Raw genomic sequence first — 27,926 nt, 5'->3', positions numbered from 1 at the left:
AATTACTCATTTGCCCTCTAGAAGTGAAATGCTCTAGAAACACAGAGAAATAGCAAGCAACCCCTAATTCTGTCTCAGTTGAGTATGAATCAGTGCAAGGCGAGTATACATTTGAATAGGGCGAATACTCTTTCTCAGTAGCAAGTTGTTGACATTGAAATAAAAACATCTCCGAGCAAATGGAAGTAAAAGAATTAGAAGAAACGCAACAATTAATATGGAAATCAGAAGAAGAGTCACCACCACCACAATCCATGCTCTCCGTTACGGTGGCCCGCGTCATCAACACTCTGCTCAGCGCTCGCCCCAAAAAACTCTACGACGCCGTTTCTCGCCTCTACCCAGACCCTAATAAAAAAACAACCTCAGGTATTAATTATTCAATTCTGGTCCCTCTCTTTTTTTTGTGTGTGTGTGTGTGTGTGTGTACTGTAGTTCTTTGAATTGAATCAGTTTTTGTTTTTTACTTTATAGGGTCTTTGGAGGACTCTCTCTGGTTTTTACACAAGTATGTAAACGACAGCGTTGAGGACCAGGATGCATTTGATCAAATCCTTCTTCCCATTATTCAACATGTACTATATTTTATGCTCCCTTTGTTTCAATGAAGATAGTTTTTTCGCATTTTCCTGTTTTGTAGTATCAGATAAATTTAACTACTTGGAGCGAGATAGGGCTGTTTTCCGCTAAAATTTTCTCTATAGAGAAAACAACTCTATTTCACGTGAAGCTAAATAAGGGAAGTTAAGAGAGTTTTGCAATTCATTTTAAGGCCTCTACCAAACATAGGAAATTGAGATAGTTTTCTAGAAAATTCTTTTTTGGAAATTATCATTGTCAAAACAAATATTCATTGTGTATTACTATATTCTTGTTATTTGATTTTTATTTTTTGATTTTTTCTTATTATTATTATTATTATTATTATTTATAATAATAGTCATGGAAGAATGGAGGGCAGGCAATGATACTTGTTAACTGGCTATTTCAAGACGAGCTTCTTTTCCGACCTCTGGCGACTAATCTTGCCAACATTATCGTCAGAAAAGACGACCGTTATATAGCCCTCGCCTGGTGCATTCTTGTCCGCAATCTTCTCGAGTTTGAGACTTCCATGACTCAATTTTCAATGAATGGTAAACACCCCAACCACATTTTGACCGTTGTTGTGTGTTAACCCGTGTGAATTACTTCAATTTGTTATTGATGGCAGGGATAAGGGAGAGGTACAATGATGTTTTGAAGATACTTTCTTCATGTATGCCACGTCTGTTAAGTATTGTATGTAAAGGAAGGTACAGCTCACTTTCGAGAAACTATATGTGTCGCAATTTCATTTTGTATCTTATGTGTGTGTGTGTGTGCGCGTGTGTTTGACTGTTTGTTTCTGTAGCACTTTGCAGGATGGATTTGAGTTGCCATCTCGTCTCTCGGTGTCTGCAGCTGATTGTATGTTAGCTCTTACTGAAGCATTGGCAAAAAAGGTGTCAAGTGACAAGCTGAAATCAACTTCAAATGCTTTGAGTCGGCCGATTACTTTAGTGCCTGAATCATCTACTGGTGATAAGAAAGTGAAACCAGCTTCTAAATCTTCAGAAGTCTCAAACCTGGAAATGGGACTTTTATTTTGGGACCATTTAGAGGAACTCGTTAATTTAGTGCAGAGACTCATTGCTGTATGTTCTGTACTTGTGTTATATTTATTTGGCTCCAACACAGAACCTGCTTACTCCTTGTTCATATTATGTCATTATATTTACTTTTAATTGGAAATGCTGAGTTGGTGATACACATGCTTTTGCTATATGTGTGATTATGATAGATGTCATTAATTATGATTTGTGCTCTAGACAGAAGAAATTAGTTATATAAATGAGCTAAAAGAAAACTAATTGATATTCACACCATGTGCCTGTATGCAATTCAAATTCTTTATTGAAACCAAGAATTTTGCTCAAGGAGAGAATACATCTCCAGTGATATGTACCCAGTTTTCCCCACCTTTTCGTTTTTCCTAAACTCATAGCTTCCGTCGTGTCTTCTATATTTTTTTCTCCATGAGTTTGAGAATAGAATCAGGAAGTTTTGTGTGGAATGCTGATAGATGAGTGAAGGAATTTCAGACAAAAATAATTCATGTATCTATACCTCTGTGTAATGTGCCGTTACTGTGCTTATTTTAGACAGTAACGTTTTAACTTTTAAGGAATGCCCCATGAAAGAGGTTGTAGACTAATATAGATGTCTGCAAAAGAAACATTTGCTTTTGTTTGGTGACAAGTTGCCTGAAATATTTAATCAGTTTCTACTCTTTTCAAAACCTTGCTTCAACCACTGATTTGATGGCACTGTGTGTTACTTGAAGTTTGTCACGGTAATGAACTGTAATGGGGATTTTCCCATGCTGTGCAGTGGAGCAGAAAAAGTCGATCTTTACATGCTAAAGGATTGGAAAAAGTGCTCAAGTGGTTGCAAGAGATAAAAGGGCAATATGGATGCTTTCAAGATGAGGCAGGTCCAATACCCAATACATGCTTTCGTGCATATCGTATATCTTAGTATGTCTAATTTTCTATACATTGTGATTTCTTTTGCTACACATGGAAGACAGGCTCAAAGATACTCAAGACTGGAGTAACGTTACTCTCTTCTTGTTGGAAGCATTATGGCATACTATTACACCTGGAAGATCGCAAATTTTCTCAGCATTACAAAGAATTGTTGGAACAGTACTTATCTGGCATCCAGGTTATTCATTTCTTTTCTTCTTCTGTCAATGAATAAGTTGCCTAATTCATAGATCAAATCTGAATGATGATTCATGAAAAATTTGATTACGAAATATCAAAAAAAAAAAAAAAAATATTCTTTATCTTTACTCAATTTATATATATATTTGTCTTTTCAATCCAAATAATATATTTATTTTTGAGAGTTCTTTTATTATTTTAGAAATATAAATTAACATATATTAGTTTGAGTATCTGTTAATTTTGAGTGATGCGATAATTTGGTGTTTTGTTTGTAAAACAAACTTGCTATCTTTTTTATCTTTTCTCGAAGAATTGTTTTTGCTTATATGATTGAATCAAGTTGATAAATTACTAATTGTCTCAAAAATTGTTAGGAAATGTTGAATTTAATCATTAACCATCGCTTTAATACTTCTCTTCACGTGTGGACCCAAAATCCCCCTTTAACAAATGGAATCCATCACATGGGACTAAATTTTTTCAAATGGGAGGGTAGAGTGGAGGTAGGACTCAAGACCCTAACTCTGATACCATAATAAATTAGCAATGGTCCCAAAAGCTTAGTTATTAGAAAATGGTGAATTTAACCATTTAAGCATTATTCTAACACTAGTAAATAAGGATATTTGGTATAGCCTGGTCATTCTTCAAGATTATAGAATAATGTTCTTCTTGTGACTGCAACCAAACTTATTGGCTGTAGTATTTATTGATAAATTACCGATTGTCACAAAAGGTCTAGCTGTTAGGAAATGGTGAATTTAACCGTGTAACCAATATTGTACACCCCCCACCACACACACACACACAACACCTCTCACATGTGAGCTTAGACTCCTTAAGTGAGCTCAACATGTAAAATTTTAATTTTTTTTGCGGGAGGTAAATTGGAGACAGGATTCAAACTCATGACCACTTGCTTTGGTACCTTGGTAAATTATCGATTGTATTTGTGATGAAGCATATCCATTCTTCTTTCATTTCATGACGATAAATTGCTGATTCATGCAGTATTATACAGACAGCAATACTGAAGGGCATAGCGATAGTAAGGATGGTGGTGTAGAGACCAGAAAATTTTTTATAAACTGTTTATGCCTTTTATTAGGGCGTTTAGACAGCAAGAAATTTGAAAGCACCATTGTGGAATATGGGATGCAGATATCACGTGAACTTTTACCACAGGTATGCTTGAGGCCATGAAGAAACAAGTTGTGGTTATTTTGCATGATAGACATATACAGCTTTAGGGTTCTTGCAATTTGGATCACATCCCATTTTAGTTTATGGATGTACTATTTCATGGAATGCTTTAGGGGCTGTTGTTTTAAGAATTGGTAAAGTCCCATGCTACTAAGCGCAGGAGCATGGGTTCAAGATTTGCATCTTCAGTGTGACCACTTCATGCAAAAAATACTTAATGTTGGGACCTTATACAGGACACCCCTCCCATGATCTCACTTAGGTGGGAACAATACCGGGTAATGATTCCATAGCTATTGGTCACTGTTTGCCTGCGTAATAGTCTATTGATCTTTTAGCTATGCATTGTGGACAGCTGTGGGGAGCTGTGAGCAATTTTAACATGTCTTGGACATGGTTCTGGTGACATTATTTTGAAATTTAGACCTTTTTTAATGGTTGAGCATAGTAATATTACCAAAAATTCTTGTAGTAACTCTTTCAAAACACTGAACCTCCCACAACCTCCCCCCCCCCCCAAAAAAAAAAATTTCAAGACTTGGTCATGATGATATCAAAATTGGTTAGCTTTAGATTAGACAACAGGTGTCAGAAGTTCTCCTATGTTTGTTTTAGAACTTTAGCCATTGTGTTCTGAACTGGCAAGATGGTTGTCACCACCTGTTGTGATAGATTAGGTGTCTCTTGGTTAATTTTGATAGATAGATTAATTGCATTCAATCCTGGTATTCACATAATTTTAATTAGGTTAACAGAATATACCATATATATATATATTTAAATTTTTTTTTTTTTTTTTTAAAGAATAGATTCATGGTTGGAATTCATTGTGTTCACTTGGTCATGATTTTTCTCTGCTTTTTGAAGCTTCATTGCGCTAATGAAGATGTGATAGACGGGGTTGTTTGCATATTTAAGGCAGTTATATTTAAGCCAACTTATTCATCTGGAAGCAGTCTAACTGATACTAGACTGATGGACTCCATGCTACCGTTGCTGCTTCACCTTCTAGATGAGCGGGATGGCGCAGCTAGAGCTGTTGTTAAGCTGATTGCAGAATACTGCTCAGTGTACTTTTTCCATTCTTTTCACCTTTTTAATACTTTGTGGCAGCAACACACTTATGGCCTCTCTTTGGGATTATAACCTGACTTGCATTAATGATCCACCAGGAGCAGAGACAGTCGGTGCATTCAAGAAGTTTTAAAGCGAATTGCTTCTGGAAATGTTCTGCAGCGAAGGAATGCTGTTGATGTTATTTCAGAACTTATTTGCAAATCATCTGATTCAATAGATGAACTTTCTCATTTGGCATGGTTAAGACTACTCTAGTAGCTATTGTCATTTTGTGATTTCGCCCTTTGTAGCGTCTTTATAAGTCTCCTCTTCCTACTACTATGGCAGGCAAGATGTAGCAAACCAATTGCTAGAGTGCCTTGGAGATGAAGAAAGTGTAATTCGTGAGCAAGCCTCTAGTTTGCTTCCAATGCTAGGTTGGTTTTGACTATCTAAAATGTTTTATGATAATTCTTATATCGACATGATCTCAATATGTCTTTTGTATTCTGGTGTTTGACTATCTAAAATTACAAGGGATAGGTTACACAGATATGTTTATACTTGTTTAAACCATTGTGCACTTGGGCAACAAAAACTACTGCTGGCAAATGATGCTTGTTTGGAGACCTTAGTTAACTTAGGTTGTGAAATCATATTATTGTTGAGGCAACAACATACATTTCCTCTTGAGCTATGCACGTAGAAGTGCCGATGGGAACTTTCAACTTCCTGGTTATATGACTTGGGGTATTTTGGTACAAACAATTAATCTTCTCCCCCTTTTTTGTTAGAACCATTGAGTTTGATTCCCCATGCACAAACAGGATTACGAAAGAAGTTACTGAATAGGAAGAGTTAGCATTAGCACTGTTATTTTATATTGTCTTGTTATTCTTATATTAGCTTAATGGTATTCTTGTAATCATTCATATCATTCAATTAAAATGTATGCTACCGTGAAGGGAATAAGGCCCTAAACCTATTTTTTAATCTTACTCTCTCTGTGTTCAATCTTCTCTCCCTTTTTCTCACCAAAACCTAATCTTTGATATTTTACAACACAACTTGGAATTAGAGCATTCCAATCCAAGCTAATATAAAAAAAAACTATTAGAATAATGGTTAAATAATTAAATTCATCATTTCTTAATAGCTTAAGCTTTTGAGACAAGTGGTAGTTTATCATGATAGCAAAGAAGGTGGTTCTAATTCGAACCTTGTATCTGCTCTAGTCTTCACTCCACCTCCAACTTAAAAAGTTAAAAGTTCCACATGTTAGGTCCCACTTTTTAATGGAGTCTGTCCCCTACACAAGAGGGGGAGTGTTAGTGACGTTGGACAAATAAGGGGAATGTGTCTATGTGTGCTTGTGGATTGTGGTGGATTAAGTTGTAGGAGAATTTGGGGATCTAGGGTTTATAATTGTTAAAGATAGGTTATAGGTTCCTGATTTTTACCCCTACTGTACATTCCTTATCTCTATTAGACTTTCCTTTTGATTTGATTGTATTTGTTTCAAGAGCAATGTGTTTACAATTGTAAATACATTGTTCCTTTTCATCAATAAAACTCTTATTATCTATCAAAAAAAAAAAAAAGTTATAGGTTGTGATAGGAATAAAAAGATGGTTTGACGAGTTATTTGATGGCTATTTGGTAGAAAAACATATGTTGGGTTTTAGGGTTTTGATAGGTAAAATAAAGTACTTGATATGGGGTTGTAAGGAAGAAGAAAAAGAGACACTCTTATGGTGTCTCAGGGCTGTATGAATAGTATCTGGGAACAGTACCACAAGAAAGAAGAAGAAAAGAGAGAACCTGTGAACAGTGCCACAAGAAAGAGAAGAAGAAAAGAGAGAACAAACAGGGAATAAGAGAAAGGGTGGAAAAGAACAAAAAGGCCAACATGCCTAATACTTAGGGGCGGGCTCCCTTCCCATTATAAATTCTTTAGTTCTCTCATGTTTTTACACAAATAAAAGACACGTGGCAAGCAACATATCCTAAGGTTAGAAATAAGCCACATAATTTTCTCTCTTTCAACCGTTTCAGTTTTTGATAAAAATTTTCTGGGTTTGCTTATATCACCTGTTACGAAAAATGATATTTCAAAATCATCTTTTGAGGGTTTCCACTATCACAAAATGACCAGCTGCTCCAGACCCATATCTAGGAAGCTCAAGAACTCTTTCAAGAGCTTCAAAGTTTGATGGGAACAACTTTTGACGGAGAACAGAACAATGAATTGGGTATTTGATTTGGGTTATATTAATTGTGATTTGAATGTGAAGAGAAAGGCCAATTTAATTGGATAAATGAATAAAAAAAATTAAGGAATAAAAGATTAGAGAAGAACATCATGGCTGCTTTCAAAACTTTGAAGAAGAAGAGGAAGCTTTCAAAGCTTCCATAGCTGATTCTTTCACAGCTTTCAAAGTATATTGAGAAGTCTCATGCCAAACCCACAACCCATCACCCATCGGAACTCCCACAGCCAGAAATCCATATCAAACCCAATGTCTCACCTCCCCAAGCTCGCTGGAGGACCTAAATCTCACATGCCTCCGTCAGAACTAGCCTTGATGCTCATAGCGGCATAGCCATGAAACTCACTGTGTCAATCCAAACAGCCATGGTTTCTTGTTCTGATATGCCAATCTTAGCTGTGAAACCCACAGTTTTAGTCCAAACCCATTGCCATCAAGTTCCGATCTGCCAATCTGGACGCATCTGATGCTCAGGTAGGTGAGGTCCTTTAGGATGGGGATGTTGGAGAAAGAGGCAAAGAAGAAGGAAAGACAGAATCAGTATGTGTGGGGATAGAGTGAAATTTTGGCATGATGTTTGGTGTGGGGATAATCCTTTGAGTATGTGTTTTCCAGATTTATTCAGAATTGGTAATGATAAGGAGGCTTATGTGGCTGATCTCATGCAGTTTCCTAATGGGGTTCTTTTTTAGGACTTAGAATTCTTGCGAGAAATTCATGATAGGGAATCAGATTCATTGTCTGTTTTTTGGAATGTTATATATGGAGTCTCATTGAGAGGTATTGGTGAGGATAAGATGTGTTGGACATCTGCTAAGAGCAAGGGCTTTGAGGTAAGCAGTTACTATCAGGCTTTGTTGGGTGTATGTACTCAATCCTTCCCTTGGAGAAGTATTTGGAAGCAAAATGTTCCTTCCAAAGTTGCGTTTTTTGTTTGGACTGCATCTTTTGAAACTATCTTGACTATTGATAATTTACGTAAGAAGGTGTTGATTCTAGATTGGTGTTATATGTGCAAAAGTAATGGAGAATCGGTAGACCATCTTTTACTACATTGTCCTATTGTTTACGAGTTGTGGTCTATGATGTTCACCTTGTTTGGTATCAACAATATATAAAATTTCTTATTTACCTATCAACAATATATTTGTATGTTGCATCACACTAGTGTAACTCCCGTGAAAAGGATTATGAAAACATAAAATAACTACTAGCATCACACTTGTAGTTCATAAGAAGCATCACGCCCAGGGTTTGAGGGAAATTCAAAGGCAGCCACAAAATTTCCATCAAACAGTGATGATAAGAAAATTCTCAATACAGTTAAATAAACTAATCTGAACCATACATTATAATAGAATAAAACATAAGTAAAGGACTAGAAACCCTACCGATTAAACCCCTTATATTAGTAAAATTCTAAAGTTTGGCACTCTCTGAACATTTTTCTATAGTGCCATGAACAGTGAATTTTCAGTCCTCAACTTTAGCTTAACTCCCATGTTGGAACCACACCACAATCATTCCACCAAATTAAAGCTTGGGGTTGATAAATCTGATGTTTCTTGTTTCTCTTATAAATAATTGGCTGATTTCTATCAGATTGTCATGTGGATTGCAGTACTATGCATTGCTGAATTCTATGATTCTTCTTGCAGATCCTTCATTAGTTCTGCCAGCATTAGTTCGCCTTGTTTACTCTTCAGATGAAAGAGTTCAGTTATCTGCTGCTGATTCCTTAATTAGGGTGCTCAAATATCATAATCAGAAAGTTGAAGTTATTTGTATGCTGCTTGACTGTCTGAGGTATCTTGCCTTCCGTCCCCCCCACCTTTTCCCCTTCTCTCTTCCAATTCCTAAAGTTCAATTAATCCTGAGCAAAATGGAATTTGTTAATGGAAAGAGTGACGAGCATTTGTTGGAAGAAGAGGGTGGGGTTCTGACAGCAACCCAAACATTTGATCAGTTGAAGCTCATAATTCTAATAATATATTATATGGCATTTTCATCTATTTATGCATTCTTTTCCCCCTTTTCTCACAGCAACCTCAATCAGAGCCTAGATCTTCCACAAATTACAGGACATATAAGGGAAGGTTTGTTTCTCACTGTTTTAATGTTACGAGTTCTCAGTTGATGCAAGTTCTCATATGTACTTATATTATCTATAATTTTTCCTTGGATTGTATGACCACTTTCATGCTGATATACTATATTTTATCATTCTTTTTTAATAATCAAAACTTAAAATTTTTTGGCATTGAAGGTATCTATGATGGTTCTAAAATATGAGGGGAGCTATGGATCTGTTACATTTTTTTTGATAAGTAAGAAGAGAATATTATTAATAAAAGAAAAGCAAGAGAAACACAAAGAGTTCACGGTAGTGAACAAAGGAAAAACGAAACAGCAAGACAAAAAGCAGCCCCTAAACTATTCTAATAGAAGAAATAAAATCCATAAGGGTAGAACAATCCGAGAAACCCCAACAACGAGACCAATCAAAGAGGGTCCTCTGGCAAAACTCTAATAACTGAACCACAGTTTTCTCCTCATCCTCAAAGGCCCGCCGATTCCGTTCAGACCAAATAGTCCACATTAAATAGCCTGGGACCAAATCCCATATATCAGAACTATGCTTCCCAAGCCAATGAAACCAACAGAATAATAAGTCCTCAACTGAACCTGGCATGACCCAAACGATCCCAAACAACCGGAGCATATGCATCCACAAAGAATGAGTTATCGGACAAAAAAGTAACAAGTGATCCACAGATTCCGCATTACAACAGCACAAATAACATTGATTCACCATAGGGCGACCACGAAGCATAAGGTTATCCAATGTTAGAATCTGACCATGAGCTGCTGTCTACATAAAAAAAGCCACCCTTTTAGGAACCTTAACTTTCCAAATACCCTTCCAAGGGAAGGTGGAGGGAGCTGCATTACGAATCTTATGATAGAAAGACCGAGCATCAAACTTCCCATTGCCAATATTAACCGATTTTAACCGATTTTCTATTAGATTGTTAATGTTGATCACTGCATCTGTGTGTATTTAAATATATATTACATCAATTTTAATAAATTTTCTATTGGCTTATCCTTCTTTTGGTATTTTGGATTTGAAAAGAATAGAAATGTTTGGAATCTTGTAAGAATCTTCTAATTCAACGTTATTATAAAGTTCTAAAGTTCCTTCTCATATGGTCCATCTTCCTAGCAATAATAGAACTTGGCATTAGGTACTCATTCTGAATTGTTCTGACTGTTAGTGAGTTCTGTTAATTCACTTTGCCAAAAAAGGTAGATCCAATATATAATCATGCTTTTGTAACCATGGCAGGATCAAAGTTTGATAGCGATCAAGTGCTCAAGCTAATCCCAGAGTGGTCAAAAAGTGTAAGATTTATTATGCTAATATAAATTGGTTATATTTTTTTCCTTTTTCTTCCCTTTTGAAAATTCACTCAAGTAGCATAGGCTCTACCTTGCTGTCCAAAGTGTTTTCTTTATACATTTTATGTATGAAATCACATCTATGTTTCTGTTTTTGTCCTGCTTTACTATTGGAGATTTTTGGCTTTCTAATAATAAGAAATGCATATTTTTCTGTATTTTTAATTGTTTGTGGTTTTGAACAAATGATATAAGACCTGATTTTGACTTGTGTTGCAACCTCTTCCCTCTCTCTCTCTCTCTCTCTCTCTCTCTCTCTCTCTCTCTAATATGATGAGATCATTTTGTATCAATCCACCACCATTGCAGGCTACACAATGGGGTATACCCTTCCCCCTCCCAAACAAATGATGACATCTAAACTACAGCATTTCTAACAATAGCTGAAAGAACTGCACAGCATAGCATTTGCAGACATTTCCCAGTTGCTTCTTTTGATGTCAAAAATATATAAGAAATGAAAATGAAGAGATATAATACAAGTATGGTTTCTTTAAAGTTTGGGATTACATGTCTCACTCTTTGTTTCACACAAATGTGCACACAAAGGGACATAAACTGTTATGAGTTATTAGATTCTGTTTTATAATTGACATCCATTTATGGCGAAGATTTAATTATTCACTAACTGAAAGGTTTACATAGTCGCATGTCATTTGGAATATCATTCCACCGATTAAGGAATGATAACTACTTTTAAATTACGTGGAAAAGTGCATCAAGAGTATTGTGTAGTTATAGAATACTTATTAAGTTAAGAGGGAAAGTTTTACAAAATTGCTATAAGACCAGCCATGCTATATTGTACTGAACAGTGGGCTATTATGAAACATGTTCATAAAATGAGATAGCTACATGAGAAACCTATTTTCGTTTTTGCTTCCTCTCACATGGACTTACCTCACGGTCTTGTTGCTTGAGAGCTTAGTATTTGCAAACTGATGGCCAAGCTCAAGCTCATACTTCACCTCTTCCTCCTGGCCTTCATCCCTCCTCCAATGGCATGCCTCTTGTGCATAGAGTCACATGATACCCATGGTTCCCGCCAGGGGGAGAGGGGGGGGGGGGGGGGGAGAAGAGAGAGAGGGTGTACAAGCTCTTTTGCTTCATTAGCACCTCTATTGCTTGGGCTCACATGTAGTTAACACTTGTAGCTGAAATGAGAATGTTAAGATTGATAAGTAGAAATATTCTAAGGTGTCTTCCTTAATAATGTTTACATAACATATATAAAGGTGACACAATAGAAAGTGAATTTTATAGATTTTAACAAGTTGTTACTTGTAACTTGATCTATAGAAATCCATGCTCTCTCTAGGGGAATAGTTTTTTTAGGAGGCCCTGCTTCCTCAAATTAGTTAGAAATACTGTTTTAGTTTAATTCTTTGGATTGGTATAGGTGGTTTCCAAAGTTTTTTTTATTGAATCTAAGCTATTTCAATTGGTGGTTGAGGAAGGGGGGAATTTTTTCTCCCTTAAGATTCTTGGACGGGGAAAATACTACATGCAATCAGTTTTTATGGGCAAGAGTGCTGCACTTTGGTCAATGAAAAACCTGGAACACACTGTGATTGGGGTCAATTCCAAGCAGTTTTTCATGCTCAGGGAAGGAGATAATACTCATACATTGCAACGGGGGTCCAACTCGTTTGGTCAATACTTATCAATGACTGAGCTTAACGTAGGCAAGTTGTGGAGATCTATCATTATCCCTACGGGAAAGTTACTGCAAGGTTAGAGGGCCTTTGGGATTGAATTAAGAAGAATGCTAGAACCTTCCCAATATGTGTTGGGTGGCCTGAAATTTGTACCATACAAGTCTAAGCAGTTCTCAAAGTTTTGTTCTTCCTGGTCCTTTGTAGTAACTGAAAAAGCTCTAGTACAGGCAAGTTTGAAGCGCACTCAGCAGTCTTTCATTAGAGAAAAGGATAAGAATAGAGTTGGGGAGAAAATAGCGGAGCCTCTGAGAGACGAATCTTGCACACAAGTAGTAGTTTTTGAAGCTCAGGTTGGAAGATTTCTCCCGTCAGCCGTGGGTGGTGTTGAGGGTAGAGACGGTGGTATTAATGGCAAGAATAATATTAAGGCGAAAATCCTGGAAGGAAATAATCTTAGATTTCCTTTGAAGTTTAATTCGAATTCAAAAACTTTTGATTTTGGAAAGGTGCATGATATTAGGAAGTCACGTTAGTTAGGAAAAGGGTTGATTGTGGATGTGAATGAGGATGGAAAGAGGTGGTGTATCTTGGGATCGTTCTAAGTGTGGTGAGCAAGTTGGCAAATGGGTAGCATGGGAGAGATGTTCAAAATGAAAAAGTGTGGCTGGGCCCCTCCGAACAGAAAGCCCAAGTAACTCTTTTGGCAATAAAAAAACAAACTAGGGCTCGTGTTTGTCAAGCCCAAGTTTTTTTGAGGCTGGTGACTGTTCCAAACACGCTCAAGTCAACCTTGGGTCTTCACTTATGGGCCCAATTGTTCTGGAATCATCTAACTTGAAGTGCCCCTTTGACCCGAGCTCAAATACGAGTGGCTTGACTGCTACGAAGCAACCCGTGAGCTATGTGATCTTGCCTATGCCATCGGGGAAGCTTGCGATGGTGCCCTTGGCCACAATTTCCTCCATAGTGATGGCGGAAGTGGCAGGCGATGATGGTTTTGGTGGTCAGATAAGCCTGATTTGACGTACCCTGCCATCCACCATGTTGTTCCTGCCAGTGGTGGTGGCCCAGGCATCCCTCGAACCTATATTGACTTCTAGTGCTCCAATGGGGTTGGTGATGGTGCCCTTGGCCACGGTTTCCTCCATAACGATGTTGGAAGTGATAGGCGATGATGGTTTTGGCGGTTAGAGAAGCCCGATTCGGCAGTCCTCCAGCATGACGGTCTTGCCAATGGTGGTTGCCTAGGCACCCCTCGAACTGATATCGGCTTCTAGTGCTCTGTTAGGGTTGGCGATGGTGAATTTGACATCTCAGGTGGCGACAGAAGATGGGGATGAGGATTTTGTGGGTTTAGAAGTATCGGCCATTGCTCATGAGGATTCTGATCTTGAGGGGGTTCAGCAACCTTTCCCCACAATTAGGGAATTGGTTGGAGACTTGGATAAGTCTTGGGGTAACTCCAAAGAATGGATGCTACAATTGTGTGATGGACAGTAGTTAGTGCTTCCTTTGTCACTATATAGATCTCTAGAATGCATGTCGGTTTGCTCAAGCATGGAGGGAGAGTTTGTACTAGTTATTAGTTCTATTGTCACTGAAGGGCATAGGGTTAGTTGGGTAGATGAGGGTGATGGGCTAGTAGATTCTTTGTCTGTGGTTCTTGGGTCAAAGGATGAGATTTGTGAATTTGATGAAAAGTTGATGACTTGGAAGAGAGGTGGTAAGCCATTAGTAGTGGTACCCTTGGCCACTGAAGGTCCTTTGGAATTGGAGTCTAGTCCTATGAAGGAGCTTGGGTGCAAGGAGAGTGTTGATAATAGTCAGATATCACAATGGGTAACCAATTGGATAAAGGATTTTAAAAAATCTACGGGAACTTCATTGGAAGGTTTTGAGGAGCAAATTACAAGATTGTTGTTAGCTACAGAGGCCAGAAAAAAAAAATAAACAGCAACATGTGGTAGGTGATCAGACGAAGGTGGTCAAGTTGGGGCAGAAAGGTCAGCGGGAGTTGAAAAATTTATTGTCATCTTTGAATGTTGAGTATGGTTCAAATAAATTAAGGAGTGCAAGTATGGAGCGGGCTGTTGTGTTTTATCAATGAGTTTGAAGATTATTTCTTGGAATGTTAAAGGGTTGAATGAGTAGGATAAAAGGTTTTGGGTTAGAAATTTGATTAGGAAATGGGGGCTAGATGTTGTCTGTCTTCAAGAAACCAAAATGGAGTTGATAAAAAGAGCTATGATTCACAGTTTGTGGGGTGGTCAACATGTTGATTGGTCCTACTTAGGCTCGTGGAGCTTCTGGAGGGGTGTTATTGATGTGGGACACACGGGTTGTGAATAAAGTGGAGGAAGCAGTGGGGAGATTTTTGGTTTCTTGTAAATTTACAAGTGCGTCAGATCAATTTGTATTGGCGTTTACTGGTGTTTATGGTCCTAATTTACGGAGAGATGGAGGTTTTTATGGGAGGAACTCTGTGATTTGAACAGTTGGTGGAGTGTTCCGTGGTGTGTTGGTGACTTTAATGTGGTAAGGTTTCTTTCCAAACGTTTGGGTTTTAATTATTTTACTGCTGTTATGCAGAAGTTTTCCAATTTTATTTCGGAGCAAGGCCTCATTGATCTCCCATTACAAGGGGGAGCTTTTACTTGGTCAAATTCTTGAGAAGTTGCTTCGAAGGCTAGGTTGGACAGATTCTTGTTCTCTACAAATTGGGAGGACAAGTTTCCAATGGTTTCTCAAAGACAGATGTCTAGGTTGTTCTCGGATCATTTTCCAATTGTCCTTGAGGGTGGATCTTTTCAGAGAAGGAGTAGGCCGTTTAGATTTGAGAATATGTGGCTTAAGGATGAGGGTTTTGTGGATAGGGTATGATCTTGGTGGGAATTCTATCAGTTCCAAAGTGCTTCGAGTTTTGTACTGGCCAATAAACTTAAACTTTTGAAAAATGACTTGAAAAAATGGAATGTGGAGGTTTTTGGTAATGTTGAAGATTGGGTTAAAAAATTGTGGAAGGATCTAAGTGTTCTGGAGAATATTGAGGTTAGTCGGGGTCTATCAGCGGAGGAAACACTAGAATTGGAAAGAGTTCGTGACGAGTTAGAAAAAGTTACTTTGATGGAAGAAATTTGTGGGAGGCAGAAATCTAGAGTTCTTTGTATTAGAGAAGGTGACACGAATACTAAATTCTTCTATCGTATAGCTAACTCTCACAGGAGGTTTAATACCATTGATAGGCTTATGGTGGATGGAGAATTGACTTTGTAACTGGCAGCTATAGCAAGTTGTATCTCTTGTTTCTATAGGCAGCTTTATTTTGAAGATGTGGCTCATAGACCTGTCTTAGATGATGTGGAATTTTCTAGTATCTCAGTGGAAGATGCAATTTGGTTAGATAGGCCTTTTGATGAGGAAGAGGTGTTTGGGGTGATTAATAATTTTAATGGTGATAAGGCTCCTGGCCCGAATGGCTTTTCCATGGCGTTCTTCCAGTCTTGTCGGTGTGTTCTGAAAATAGAAATTATGGCTGTGTTTCACAACTTTCATACTCAGGCAGTGTTTGGGAAGAGTCTTAATGCTTCTTTCCTTGCCCTTCTTCCCAAGAAGGTGGCTGCTGTGGAGGTCAAGGATTTTCGGCCGATTAGCTTAGTTGGTGGGATTTACAAGATTATGTCTAAGGTGTTGGCTAATTGGCTTTGTAGGGTGGCTTATGGGCTTATTTTAGATTCACAGAATGCCTTTGTGAAAGGTAGACAAATTTTGGATTCCGTTCTGATTGCTTCTGAATGTATTGATAGTAGATTGAAGTCAGGAATTCCAGGTATGTTGTGTAAGTTGGATGTGGAGAAGGCGTATGATCACGTGAGCTGGGATTTTTTAATGTATATGCTTTAGCTTTATGGGTTTTCAGAGAAATGGAGAAAATGGATAATGTACTAGATTTCAACTGTCAAATTTTCCATTTTGCTCAATGTTAGTCCATTTGATTTCTTTGGAAGTTCTAGGGGGATTCGGCAAGGGGACTCGTTATCTCTGTTGCTTTTTGATATTGGTATGGAGGCGTTGAGTCGTATGTTGGATGTGGCTGCTTTCGCTGGGCAGTTCTCCGGCTTTTTAGTAGGTAGTACGACTGATACATCGTTGATGGTGTCTCATCTTTTATTTGCAGATGACACTCTTATATTTTGTGATGCTGAACCTACTCATATTGCTAATTTGAGGGTGATTTTTGCTAGATTTGAGGAGGCATCAGGGTTAAGTATTAATTTGGGAAAAATCTGAGTTGGTACCTGGTGGTGTGGTGCCCAATTTGGAGGTTCTGGTGGGGTTGTTGGGGTGTGGGCAGTCTTTTCTTCCCTTGAAATATTTGGGCCTTTCGTTAGGTGCTAAGTTTAAGGATTTATCTATCTAGAATTCCATCTTAGAGAAGATGGAGCGGAGATTAGTAGGTTGGAAGAGACTGTATTTATCTAAGGGGGTAAGGTAACTCTTATTAAAAGCACGCTCTCGTCTTTACCTACATACTTTCTTTCCCTTCTGCCTTTACCTGGAAAGGTGGCATAGGCAAAGTGTATGGAGAAATTACAGAGAGATTTTCTGTGGAGTGGAATTAGTGGTGAACCTAAAATATATTTGGTTAAATGGGCAAGGTTTGTAAGCCTTTGTAGATTGGGGGACTAGGTATAAGATGATTGGGGAGCTTTAATTCTGCGTTGCTAGGTAAATGGTTGTGGAGGTATGGCATGGAGACCAATGCTTTATGGAGGAGGGTTATAGAGGCAAAATATGGGAATATTTGAGGTGGTTGGTGTACGAAAAAGGTGACAAGTCCTTATGGGGTCAACTTGTGGAGATTCATTAGAAGTGGCTGGTTGAACTTTTCTAAACTCCTTGTGTATGATGTGGAAGATGGTACTAGAGTGAAGTTTTGGAAGCATGTGTGGTGTGGAGACTGTACTTTCCAAGAGGCTTTTCTAGAGCTTTATTGTCTTAGTAGGTCAAAGGATTCCTTGGTGGCTGAAGTTACGGGTTGGTCTACTAAGAGGATTTATTGGAATGTGCAATTTCGTCGTTCACTACAAGATTGGGAACAAGAATCTTTTGATCAGTTTATAGGTATGGTCTATTCTTTGACTGTGTGGGGGTTTGGTCCTGACAAGGTTTGTTGGAAGCCAACAAGGAGCAAAGGTTTTAAGGTTAGAGGATTTTATCGTTCCTTCTACCCTCCTACTATTTTATCCTTCCCTTGGAGAATGATATGGCAATCGAAGGTTCCTCCAAGGGTAGCTTTCTTTTCTTGGTTTGCTTTCTTAGGCAAGATCTTAACAACAAACAACCTTCATAAAAGACGTGTGCTTGTGTTTGATTGTTGCTATATGTGTAAGAGATGTGGAGAGTCAGTGGATCACCTTTTGCTTCATTGCCCCATAGCTTGGGAGTTGTGGTCATTGGTTTTCTGTTTGTGTGGTATTCACTGGGTTATGCCTCATACAGTTATTGAGTTGTTTGAGTCTTGGCAGGGAAAGTTTGGGCGACATCGTAACATAGATATCTAGAGACTAGTGCCTCATTGTTTGATATGGTGCATTTGGCGTGAAAGGAATGCTAGAAGCTTTGAGGGTCGTGAACGTTCTTTGCTAGAGATAAAGTCTTTTTTCCTGCACACTCTCTTTGATTGGAGTGTGGTCTTTTCTCATTTTTCTTGTTCTTCCCTTCCTATTTTTCTTGATCGTTGTAATTTTCGTTCCTGATTTGTTCCCCCATAGTACATCCCCAATGTACTTAGTTTGGCGCTTTTATGGATAATATTTTTACGTTATCTATCAAAACAAAGATTGATAAGTGGAAATTTAACCAAAGATATGATATGAAATGAAGAATTTCGTTTGAGGAAAAGATGAGGAAGAGTTGCTCAAAATGGTTTGGGCATGTGCATAGGAGAATGATTAATATATCAGTGAGGAAGAATGATTTGATTCAAGTCAAGAGGATCAAAAGAGGTAGGAAAAGATCTAAAATAACACTATTAAAAGTAATAAAAAGCTGACATGTTAATTAAGTAGGTGACATCGAATGATTTTGGACAAGATAGAATGACGGGAACGAACACGTGGTCGACCAATTAGTTTGTTGAAGATCCACAGCTGACCCTAAAAGTTTTGGAACTAAGGCTTTGTTGTTTTGCTTTTGGTTTATCAATCCCAAAGCTTGAATTTAGTGGGTTAACAATTCCATGCATTGTTGTTTATTTGTACATGGTGATGCAAACAATTGCCAGATATCTCATAACTTCATCTTACACATTCATGGTTAGGTTTTGCAGTTGTTCCTTGTGTGTCTCAGTGGACAAAAAATGGATCAATTGGATGTAGGTCAAATTTAGAAAAAGTATGCATTTGCTTCTCAAAAAAATTTCAGCTTTTTGATTTTTTGATGTATCACAGGTTCAAGACTGGAACTGTTTGATTGGGCCATTGATTGACAAGATGTTTGCAGAGCCATCGAATGCTATTATTGTTAGGTTTCTGAGTTATATAAGTGAACGCCTTGGAGAAGCTGTTGATGTAGTCATTTATCATGTTCTATTGCATATGAAAGGACAGGACGAGTGAGTAAATTATTTTATCGTTTTTATCCAAATTTAATTGTAATATCTTGCATTTATTCCTCTTTTGTTGTTTAATTCTTATTTTTATATCTTAATGGTTTGTTTGTTTGTTTAAATTTATTAAATTGATCAGTAAACTACTGCTTGTTGATTCACTTTACCTGAACATAATTGTGAACTGAGTAGCACAAATGCTTCCAAAAGGGAGTCGTGTCTGTATAGCATATATCAGGATCTAATTTTATGTTAAATATATATTATAATCTTAAAGAATTTTATCTCCTTTTAAAGGAACTGTTCCTTGTCTGTTATCCATCACGTCCATTTCTTTTTAGCAGGATTGATGAAAGCGTTCTATCACGATGTGAGGGTAGAACCTCGACCAATGATGACCCTGTGAAAATGCAGCAATCTCTGTTTGAGCGCCTTTGCCCATTACTCATTATTAGGATGCTTCCATTGAGAATTTTTGATGACCTTAATTTGTCTGCCATGTATGATAAAGTTCTCATTCAAGGCATTATGCATGGTATGCTTTTCTGCCTTCCATAAGCTCTTTTTCTCTTCTTCCCTTTACAATCCAGAGCTCATTTCAATTTACTACATGTTTTTCTCATAGTTGTCAAGTTTGTACTGTAAGTGCAAAATCATGTGGATCAGGATTTTTTTAAATAAAAAAAAATCATGAAATATAATTCTGATTAAGTTCTGACTTGATTATTTTTACCATCTTCAGAATGCATTGACCCTTCTAATGTTCAACCCCTTAAATTTTGCATGATATAACAACAGCAGTAATGCTTTACTGAGATTTCTTTTGGTGGTTAGTGTCTAACAATAGAAGAAAGTAGGAAACAAGTTTGTCCATATGTCTCTGCTTCCTTGGGCATGATCTTAGTGCACGATTGTAAACTATACAGAATATCTCCTTGTTACAAATCACAAATTTTTGCCAAATCTTGGCTGGATGAATGTTTGAGTTTCCTCTTCACCCAACTTAGGCTTCTCATATAACAAAATAGATTCTTTTTATCTTTTATTCAATAACAACAACAAAGCCTGAGTCCCAACAACTTAAAGGGTGGCTATGGATCTTTACCAAACTAATTATGGTTAGTCACATGTATTTTTCTTTGCTATTCTATCCTATCCAAAAATCATACTTTGTCACCTTCTTAATTAATATGTTATTTTTTTACTATTTCTATTAGTGGTATTTTATGTCTTACTCTCTCTCTTTTCATTCCTTCAACTTGAATCAAATTACTCTCTCACTAGTGCATTAATTGCTCTCCTTTGCTCATGACCAAAATGACTCTCACCCATCTTCATCAATAGGAACCATTCCTATTTTGAAACAAAGTTTTGCATTTTTTATCCTATATTTTCTTGTATTTTCATTCATCCATCCTGACATTCTCATTATGCCTATTCAATTTATGAACATGTTGCTTCTTTATTATACCAATATTTAGTACCAAAGCATAACTGTCCTTACAGCAATCTTGTAAAACTTTTTATTTATTTATTTATTTTTTTTTATTTTTTATTTTTTATCTTAATAGGTATTCTTCAATCACATAATGACCTGGATGCACTTCTCTTCCACCCTTCTCTTATCCTATAATTGGCATTCTCTTCAATCTGTCCATGCTTATGATATTGATGAAGATATCAAAAGCACTCACTCTTTGTTATCTTTTGACTATCAAGTTTTACAACTACTTCATCTTTGTCTCCTTTTACTGAAATACTTACACTTCATGTTCTTTGTTTTAATCCTACTTAACTTGAAGCCCTTAGATTCTTAGACATCCCTCCAGATTTTTAACTTGGCATTGAGTCCATGTCTAGTTTCATATACTAAAATTGCATTGTTTACAAAAAGCAAATGCCAAGGGTCTTCATTTGAATTGTTCTAATAAGTTCATTCATAACCAATACAAAGAGATATGGACTTAAAAGTTTATCCTTGATGCAAAGCTTTGGTGATAGGTTTATCATCACTGATTTCTTCTAAATATTAAGAGAAAGGTCAACTATTCTTTGGCACAATTAATAAAAAATCTAAAACTTCCTTTTTGGATAATATTATAACAAAATTTACCAAAGGGGCCAATTATAGTGTCTATACCAGCTTGGAAGCAATACTCTGAACTTGAATTCAACAATTAGCTTTGGTGGAAAGATCTTATTTATGAATTCTACATATATTATAGAGATCTATCCACTTGGAATTATATTCTGAAATTTGAATAGGTAGTAATTGAAGTCTATCTATTGGATCCATATATGAAAAGCATGACTCACAGCTGTATGTCATTTGTTTATTGTCATTATGGATCTATGCATATTGTTTAGTTGTAGTCATTTATATGCTTACTTTCACTTGTTATTTGGGGCAATTTCAGGCTGTGGAGATATCAACAAGCATGATAGTGTTGCTGCTTTCCTTCTAAATAGGTTGATCCACAAGCATAACCATAATCAAGTTTCAGTAAACTGAATAAGAGAGCCTGATCTTTCCTCTTCTTTTCTTTAGGGCATTTCATAAGTTTGAATTTGAAGATGTACGGAAACTTGCTGCTGAGCTCTGTGGTCGCATTCACCCTCAGGTATGCAAAAACTTTGCTCGACTTTGTTATTTGTGCATCCTAGTTGGCTTATGCGAGGGATATTGTTTTGTGTTTCCTTTATGTTATGTTATTTCTCAAATGAGGTCTTAGTGTTGGATTTACTTGCTGGAAACAATCATTTTTGTCATTCCTACACATTCAATGAAAGGTATTTAAGGTATGCTCCTAAAAGCGTAACTAACACTTCATATGTTTCTCTATATGTTTTCAAATATAATACATTTTCAATGAAAACATTTTACATTTGAAAACATTTTCAGTGAAATATTTTTTAGTGTTTGGTGTGGCATGTAAAATTTTTTAAGCACAAACTGCCAACATCAGTGGCTTAGCCACCGAAGCCTCCAGTCTGGCAATCGAACCATTGGCTCTGGCTGTCGGACTGAGAACCCTCTTACCACATGGGGGGGAGAACCAATGTGTGTTTTTGTAAAATGTTTTACCAAGTTTTTTAAGGTAAAATATTTTACAACATTTTACAAATGATTTTACAGTCAACGGAAAACATTTCCAGGGTTGACCAAATTTTACAATGAAAAAAGCATGGCAAAATGTTGAAAATGTTTTTGGTAAAACATTATATAGCGAAACAAAAGAAGTGTACAACTTCCATAGAATGTGCCTTAAGATTGGCAACTTTAAGCTTTCAAGGCATGAATATGCAAGCCTAGTTGAGTGTGAGATTTCTGCTGGGATACTGATACAGTTTACATTGTTTTGATCGGTAAATAAAAACTTTATTGAAAAAAAGAGAAAAGTACAAGAAAAGAAACAAATTCCTTGGTATACAGGATGTGTATAAGAAAAGCAATTGTCTACCCAACATTACATAAATCTACAAAATCTAAAACAGAGGGTATATCAAGACCACTCAAAGCAGTCCTCAATTAAAACAAAGACAGAAGGAAAATGTGCTTCAACTTGATGATAGAATGCTCCTCTCCCTCAAAGATACTGTTGTTCTGTTCTCGCCATATGTTCCACATAAAAAACTGCGGAATAAAATCCCAAACAGATGCCGACCTATGTCACCCAACACCTCTAAACCAACTCAACCACTTGTTTAGGCATAACCCTGGAAGTACCAAACAAGCTTAATATGAAGGACCATAAATCAAAAGCGAAAGGACAATGAATGAGCAGGTACTCCACTGATTTCCAATCATTTTTACACATTCAACACCTATTAACAACGCAAATATTTCTCTTCCTCAGATTATCCAAAGTTAGAATCCTCCCTTTCACCATTGTCCAAGTGAAAAAAGTTACCTTAGTAGGAGCTTTCACCTTCCAAATACTTTTCCAAGGGAAGGGTGAATACCTCTGTCAGATAAGATTGAATAGAACAACTTCACATCAAAAGAACCACTCTGGGTAGCCACCCGCACAACTTTATCTTCCTCATTCCCATCATCCTTAGAAGAATAAAGAAGAGCAAAGAAAGATCCCAAACTTGCCAGTTCCCAATCTTGTCTCGGTCTAACTAAAAGCAAATCCTAGTGCGCAATCCCATTATGCCAACACAAATACTCCGCCATAAACGCATCCTTATTCCTTGCTATCCGATACAACATCAGAAATGCCTCCTTGAGAGATATTTCTCCTCCACACCATAAATCGTCCCAAAAACAGATTCGAAGACCCCTTCCCACCTCGAATCTGATATTTTGAGAAAATCTTTCCCAACCACCTCTTATGTACTTCCATAAAGAAACCCCATAGGGTTTCTTTGTAGCTCCAGAACACCAACCACCCCCATCACTGCCATATTTGTTAGCTATTACAGTTCTCCATATAGCATTTGTCTCCACAGCAAATTGCCATTATCATTTGCCCAATAATACAGTGTTAAAATGAATGAACCTTTGAATCCCTAAACCACCTGATTGTATTGGCTGACATATAGACTTCCAGTTGACCAGGTGCATTTTAATTTCATTATCCAAACCACCCCACAAAAAGTCCTGTTGTAATTTTTCCAAACGGTTAGTCAGCCTAGCAGGGATCGGGAACAGTGATAAGAAATAAGTAGGGAGGCTAGAGAGGGTACTCTTGATGAGTAATTCTCCCACCCTTAGATAAATACCTCTTCTTCCATCCAGCAAGTTGCCTTTCCATCCTTTTTAGAATTGATGACCATATGGCTGTGGATTTAAATCGAGCTTCCAATGGCAAACCCAATTATTTCATGGGCACAGTTTACATTTAAATGGGGATATGGGTCTCCATAAACAATGAGTTAGAAAAGCCTTGTCTGGTCTCGGTTGATTGTTTCTTCTCTATATTATATGAGTTAAATTCAAATTACACTAGTATAACTTCTATTCATGTCACACCACTCATTACTTTTTATTGGATAAGTTTTTTTTTTTTTTGAAAAATTTATTATTGGATTATAACATCTCCTTATATCTCTCATGCTTGCAAACTATTAAGATGATTAGAGATCAATAACTAAACTATCTCATTTGTAACATGATCAAATTTTATTTATATATTTATTCATAAAAAGTTATATTTTTATTTATTTTTGTATCTGAAAATTATGCACATAACATAAGTTTATGGATTGGATAGTAAATAACATTCAATTAACATGATATTCAGTGTGTGTGTTAAGAATAAAGGGAAAATGTAATCCAGCAGTGGGATCGTCAAAATATTAATCTAATAAAAAGTTATTAAGTAGTGTAATGTTAACTTACACCAAGTGTAACTTTAATTGTTCTTTTATTACTAAATATTGCCAGCATAATGTATTTGTCAGTTCTGGTTAAAAATCGTACTATTTTAAAAAAAAATCATGTTCACATATATATTGCTTTTTTTTTTTGGGGGGGGGGGGGGGTTGGGGTTCAGTTAGTGTTGGATTTTAATTGTTCTTTTATTTCTAAATATTACTGCCAGTGTGTTTGTCAGTTCTGGTAAAAAATCGTACTGTATCGTGTTCTGATAGCAAATTGGAATATGTTCGAATGTATATTCAAAAGTTTGTTCTAAACACATTAACCTTGTGTATAACTTTTTTTTTTTTGATAAGTAAGAAGAAAATATTATTAATAAGGAAAAAGCATGAAAATACAAAGGGTTCACGGTAGTGATCAAAAAGACACAAGTAGCCACAAGCAGCCACTAAGAAAAACTAATTAGACGAAAGGAATTCCATAAGGGTAGAACAATCCAAAAGACCCCGACACCGAGACCAATCAAAGAGGGTCCATTGGCATAAATCTAATAACTGAACCATAGTTTTCCCCTTATCCTCAAAAGAACGCCGATTCCGTTTAGTCCAAATAGTCCACATTAAACAGCCTGGAACCAGATTCCAAATATCGGAGCTATGCTTCCCAAGTCAATGGTACCAACAAAATAATAAGTCTGCTACTGAACCTAGCATGGCCCAATCGATCCCAAACAACCGAAGCATATAAGTCCACAAAGAATGAACTATCGGACAAAAAAGTAATAGGTGATCCACAGATTCCACATTACAACAGCACATACAACAACGATTTGCCAAAGGATGACCACGAAGCATAAGGTTATTTAAGATTAGAATCTAACCATGAGCTGCTGTCCACATAAAAAATGCCACCCTTTTAGGAACCTTGACTTTCCAAATGCCCTTCCAAGGGAAAGTGGAAGGAGCTGCATTTTGAATCTTATGATAAAAAGACCGAATGTCAAACTTCCCACTTCCATTAAGACCCCAACGAAGCTTGTCACCCCCATCACCCCTAGGAATCCGGGTCAAATTAGACCACCTTTCCTTGAGGTTTATTGAAATGACACTCCCCCAAACATTTGTATGAATAACCCCCTTGAGGTATGTATAAATGCAATAGTTAACTCCTTGCCCTCTCAAACTATGATTAAACCAACAGAATATTCCATTTTAAAAATGATTCTTACCCAAACTATGAACTAAATGACACTCGCTTCCCTTGAGGTTTGCGAATGCATGACACTTCCCCCCACCCCTCCTCCCCCTCCCCCAAGTTATCTATAAATTAATAGGAATCAATAATAAAAATGGAAACTGTTAGTGAAAACTTGCATTTAAACAAATCTCACGGGAGGAGTGGTATAAAACTTCAATGGAGGTTTGTGTAATTGACCCTAACAAATATATATAAAGAATATGAACAAGTTAGATTTTTTTGACAGATATTGTTTTCTTATTTCTTGTTATGCATTTATTTGTCTTCTCAATTTGTATTCCAACTATTTTAAACTGTCTCTACCTTCTAATTCTATAGGTGCTATTTCCAATTCTCTGCTCTGAATTAGAACATGCAGCAGCTTCTCAGGATATATTGAAGATAAAAGCTTGTTTGTTTTCAGTTTGCACTTCCCTCGTGGTAATTATCTTACACTGTCAACATATATCCATGCATTTGAGAACTATTGGTTTTCTCATATGCTTCAACTATAAGCAAATTTCATTCATACCACAGCTAATATAAAGGTTTCTTCTGGTTTGTAGATTAGGGGCAGTGATTCAGTTATGCATCCTGTTATGCTCAAGATTAGGAAGACGCTAGAAACAGTTCTCTTATGGCCTTCACTGAATGGGGATGAAGGTACAACTAATTAATTTTCTTTTCCCATCTTTCTTCTGATACCTCTTATTGTTATTGGAGTAATGGCTGTAAGTATACTCTTCCCTCAGTTTCCAAAGCACAACATGGATGCATTGATTGTCTAGCACTGATGATATGTGCCGAACTGCAAGCTCCAGAATCATTTGCCAACACCTCAGGAAAGAGTAGCATTCTTGGGAAGAAAGGTGGGATTTGGTTGGTTTCTTCTCCTTAATACAAGAATAAATATTTTCTGTTGTGCACATTTGATCTCTGTCTCAAATTGCAGGGGATGCTGCCTCGAGAAACTCTATCCTTGGTTATGTGATCCATCAATTTGTAGACGATAAGAACAAAGATGGTCCAACCTCCAAGTTGGGTAATGAAAACTGTACACTTGAGGCACCAGTCCGTCTCTCTTTCCGGCTGTGCATGGCTAATGTTCTCATCAGTGCTTGCCAGAAGATCTCTGACTCTCATAAGAAACTGTTTGCTCGGAAGGCTCTCCCATGTATCATCCGTTCTGTTGAGGTATTTCAGTTATTGAATTTATAATTTGTAGATCCTGCTTGCTTTGGGTCTTGTAAAGGTTGGGGTTCTTCAAGTCACCTTATCTCCCATTTGCTTCTTACAATTGTATCAATTATGCAGGCGATAATGCAGTCAGAAATTAGAGCTGCATGCATCCAGGTTCTCTTTTCAGCAGTCTACCATTTGAAGGCTGTAGTTCTTCCTTACTCATCTGATCTTCTTAAACTCTCACTAAAAGCTCTAAGAAGTGAATCAGAAAAGGTAATAGAATCTATTCTTGCGCAAGATAAACAACTGTTTTGGTGTTGTTGGTTGTGCTTTAGCACCTGTCATCTCGAGTTTATAGATGGCCCCCTTTTCTTACCATATCTGTGTGCGCACCCATGCATGCACTTGTGCTCTTGTGTGCGCATGCATGCAAATGCACATCTTTCTGTTGAGCTGATTATTGTGCCGGTAAAGGGATTGGGTGCAGTAAATAAAAGCAGGGACAAAGACAGTTATGCAAAATATTCTTATATCTATCACTTAACTCGGTTGCATACTATTTTCAATCAGGAAAGAATGGCAGGTGCGAAGCTTGTGGCATCTCTCATGGCCAGTGATGACATGATTTTGGGAAGTATATCAGGAGCACTAATAGAAGCTAGATCCATGCTTTCAACTGTATCTTTGACGGATCCCTCCCAAGAGCTTCGACAAGTATGCAAACAGTTGCTGATGTGCATGACTTCTACCTGAGTTGGTTTGAAGCACTTCTCCAGGATTGAAGATCATAAGATCATCCGTGTGCCTCATAATTACTTAATTTAATGAAATTATGCTTATTAGTAGCTGTACAGTTAACTCTCTTGTATAAGGATAGAGTTTTAAGGTGGACTTTCTTTTATTAGCTATATGAGGTGAGGGTCCTACTTTTTAATTGGAGGACCCTCCAATTCGTGGTTTGTAGCTTAACTGACGTGATCCTTGTTAGCAGTGGTAGCTAATGATTTGGTCTTTGTAACCACTAATTTTTCGGAAAATAAATTAACAAATGGGTTGAAAATATTTTTAGAAAATGTAAAAAAAAAAAGGGAAAATAAATAAAATAAATTTATTTTTATTGCCTTTTGGACCACTTTTTCAATTTAGTGTTTCATCATTTATAAATCTAGAACT

At 37.0% G+C, this 27,926-nt stretch overlaps 1 protein-coding gene across 2 annotated transcripts; it reads left to right on the top strand.

Moving 5' to 3' along the window:
* On the top strand, positions 1 to 27,815 carry LOC126692999 (uncharacterized). Of its 2 annotated transcripts, none has more exons than XM_050388836.1 (24): positions 1 to 369; positions 475 to 575; positions 941 to 1,136; positions 1,214 to 1,295; positions 1,394 to 1,676; positions 2,413 to 2,515; positions 2,612 to 2,748; positions 3,765 to 3,938; positions 4,824 to 5,026; positions 5,129 to 5,272; positions 5,361 to 5,449; positions 8,941 to 9,088; positions 9,326 to 9,378; positions 10,632 to 10,687; positions 18,852 to 19,015; positions 19,354 to 19,544; positions 21,427 to 21,478; positions 21,558 to 21,630; positions 25,911 to 26,012; positions 26,138 to 26,234; positions 26,324 to 26,440; positions 26,524 to 26,765; positions 26,886 to 27,026; positions 27,324 to 27,815. In XM_050388836.1, exons 1-24 carry the CDS (start codon positions 180 to 182, stop codon positions 27,504 to 27,506), a joined length of 3,321 nt encoding a protein of 1,106 aa, XP_050244793.1. In that variant the 5' UTR covers positions 1 to 179; the 3' UTR covers positions 27,507 to 27,815. The 2 variants fall into 2 exon arrangements, with proteins under 2 accessions (XP_050244793.1, XP_050244792.1); XM_050388835.1 differs by having other exon boundaries at positions 19,351 to 19,544.
* Positions 27,816 to 27,926: the final 111 nt, after the last annotated feature.

Source organism: Quercus robur, chromosome 7, assembly GCF_932294415.1.
Source record: "Quercus robur chromosome 7, dhQueRobu3.1, whole genome shotgun sequence".
NCBI lineage: Eukaryota > Viridiplantae > Streptophyta > Magnoliopsida > Fagales > Fagaceae > Quercus > Quercus robur.
Note: the sequence above shows the minus strand (reverse complement) of the source record. Positions and strands in the feature narration are given on the sequence as shown.

Bases quoted from the DNA above. Each gene is read 5' to 3' on its own strand.
- LOC126692999 (XM_050388835.1), top strand. From the start codon at position 180: ATGGAAGTAAAAGAATTAGAAGAAACGCAACAATTAATATGGAAATCA. The intron at 370-474 runs GTATTAATTATT...TTTACTTTATAG, and splicing joins TAATAAAAAAACAACCTCAG to GGTCTTTGGAGGACTCTCTC. The intron at 1,296-1,393 runs GTACAGCTCACT...TTGTTTCTGTAG, and splicing joins AGTATTGTATGTAAAGGAAG to CACTTTGCAGGATGGATTTG.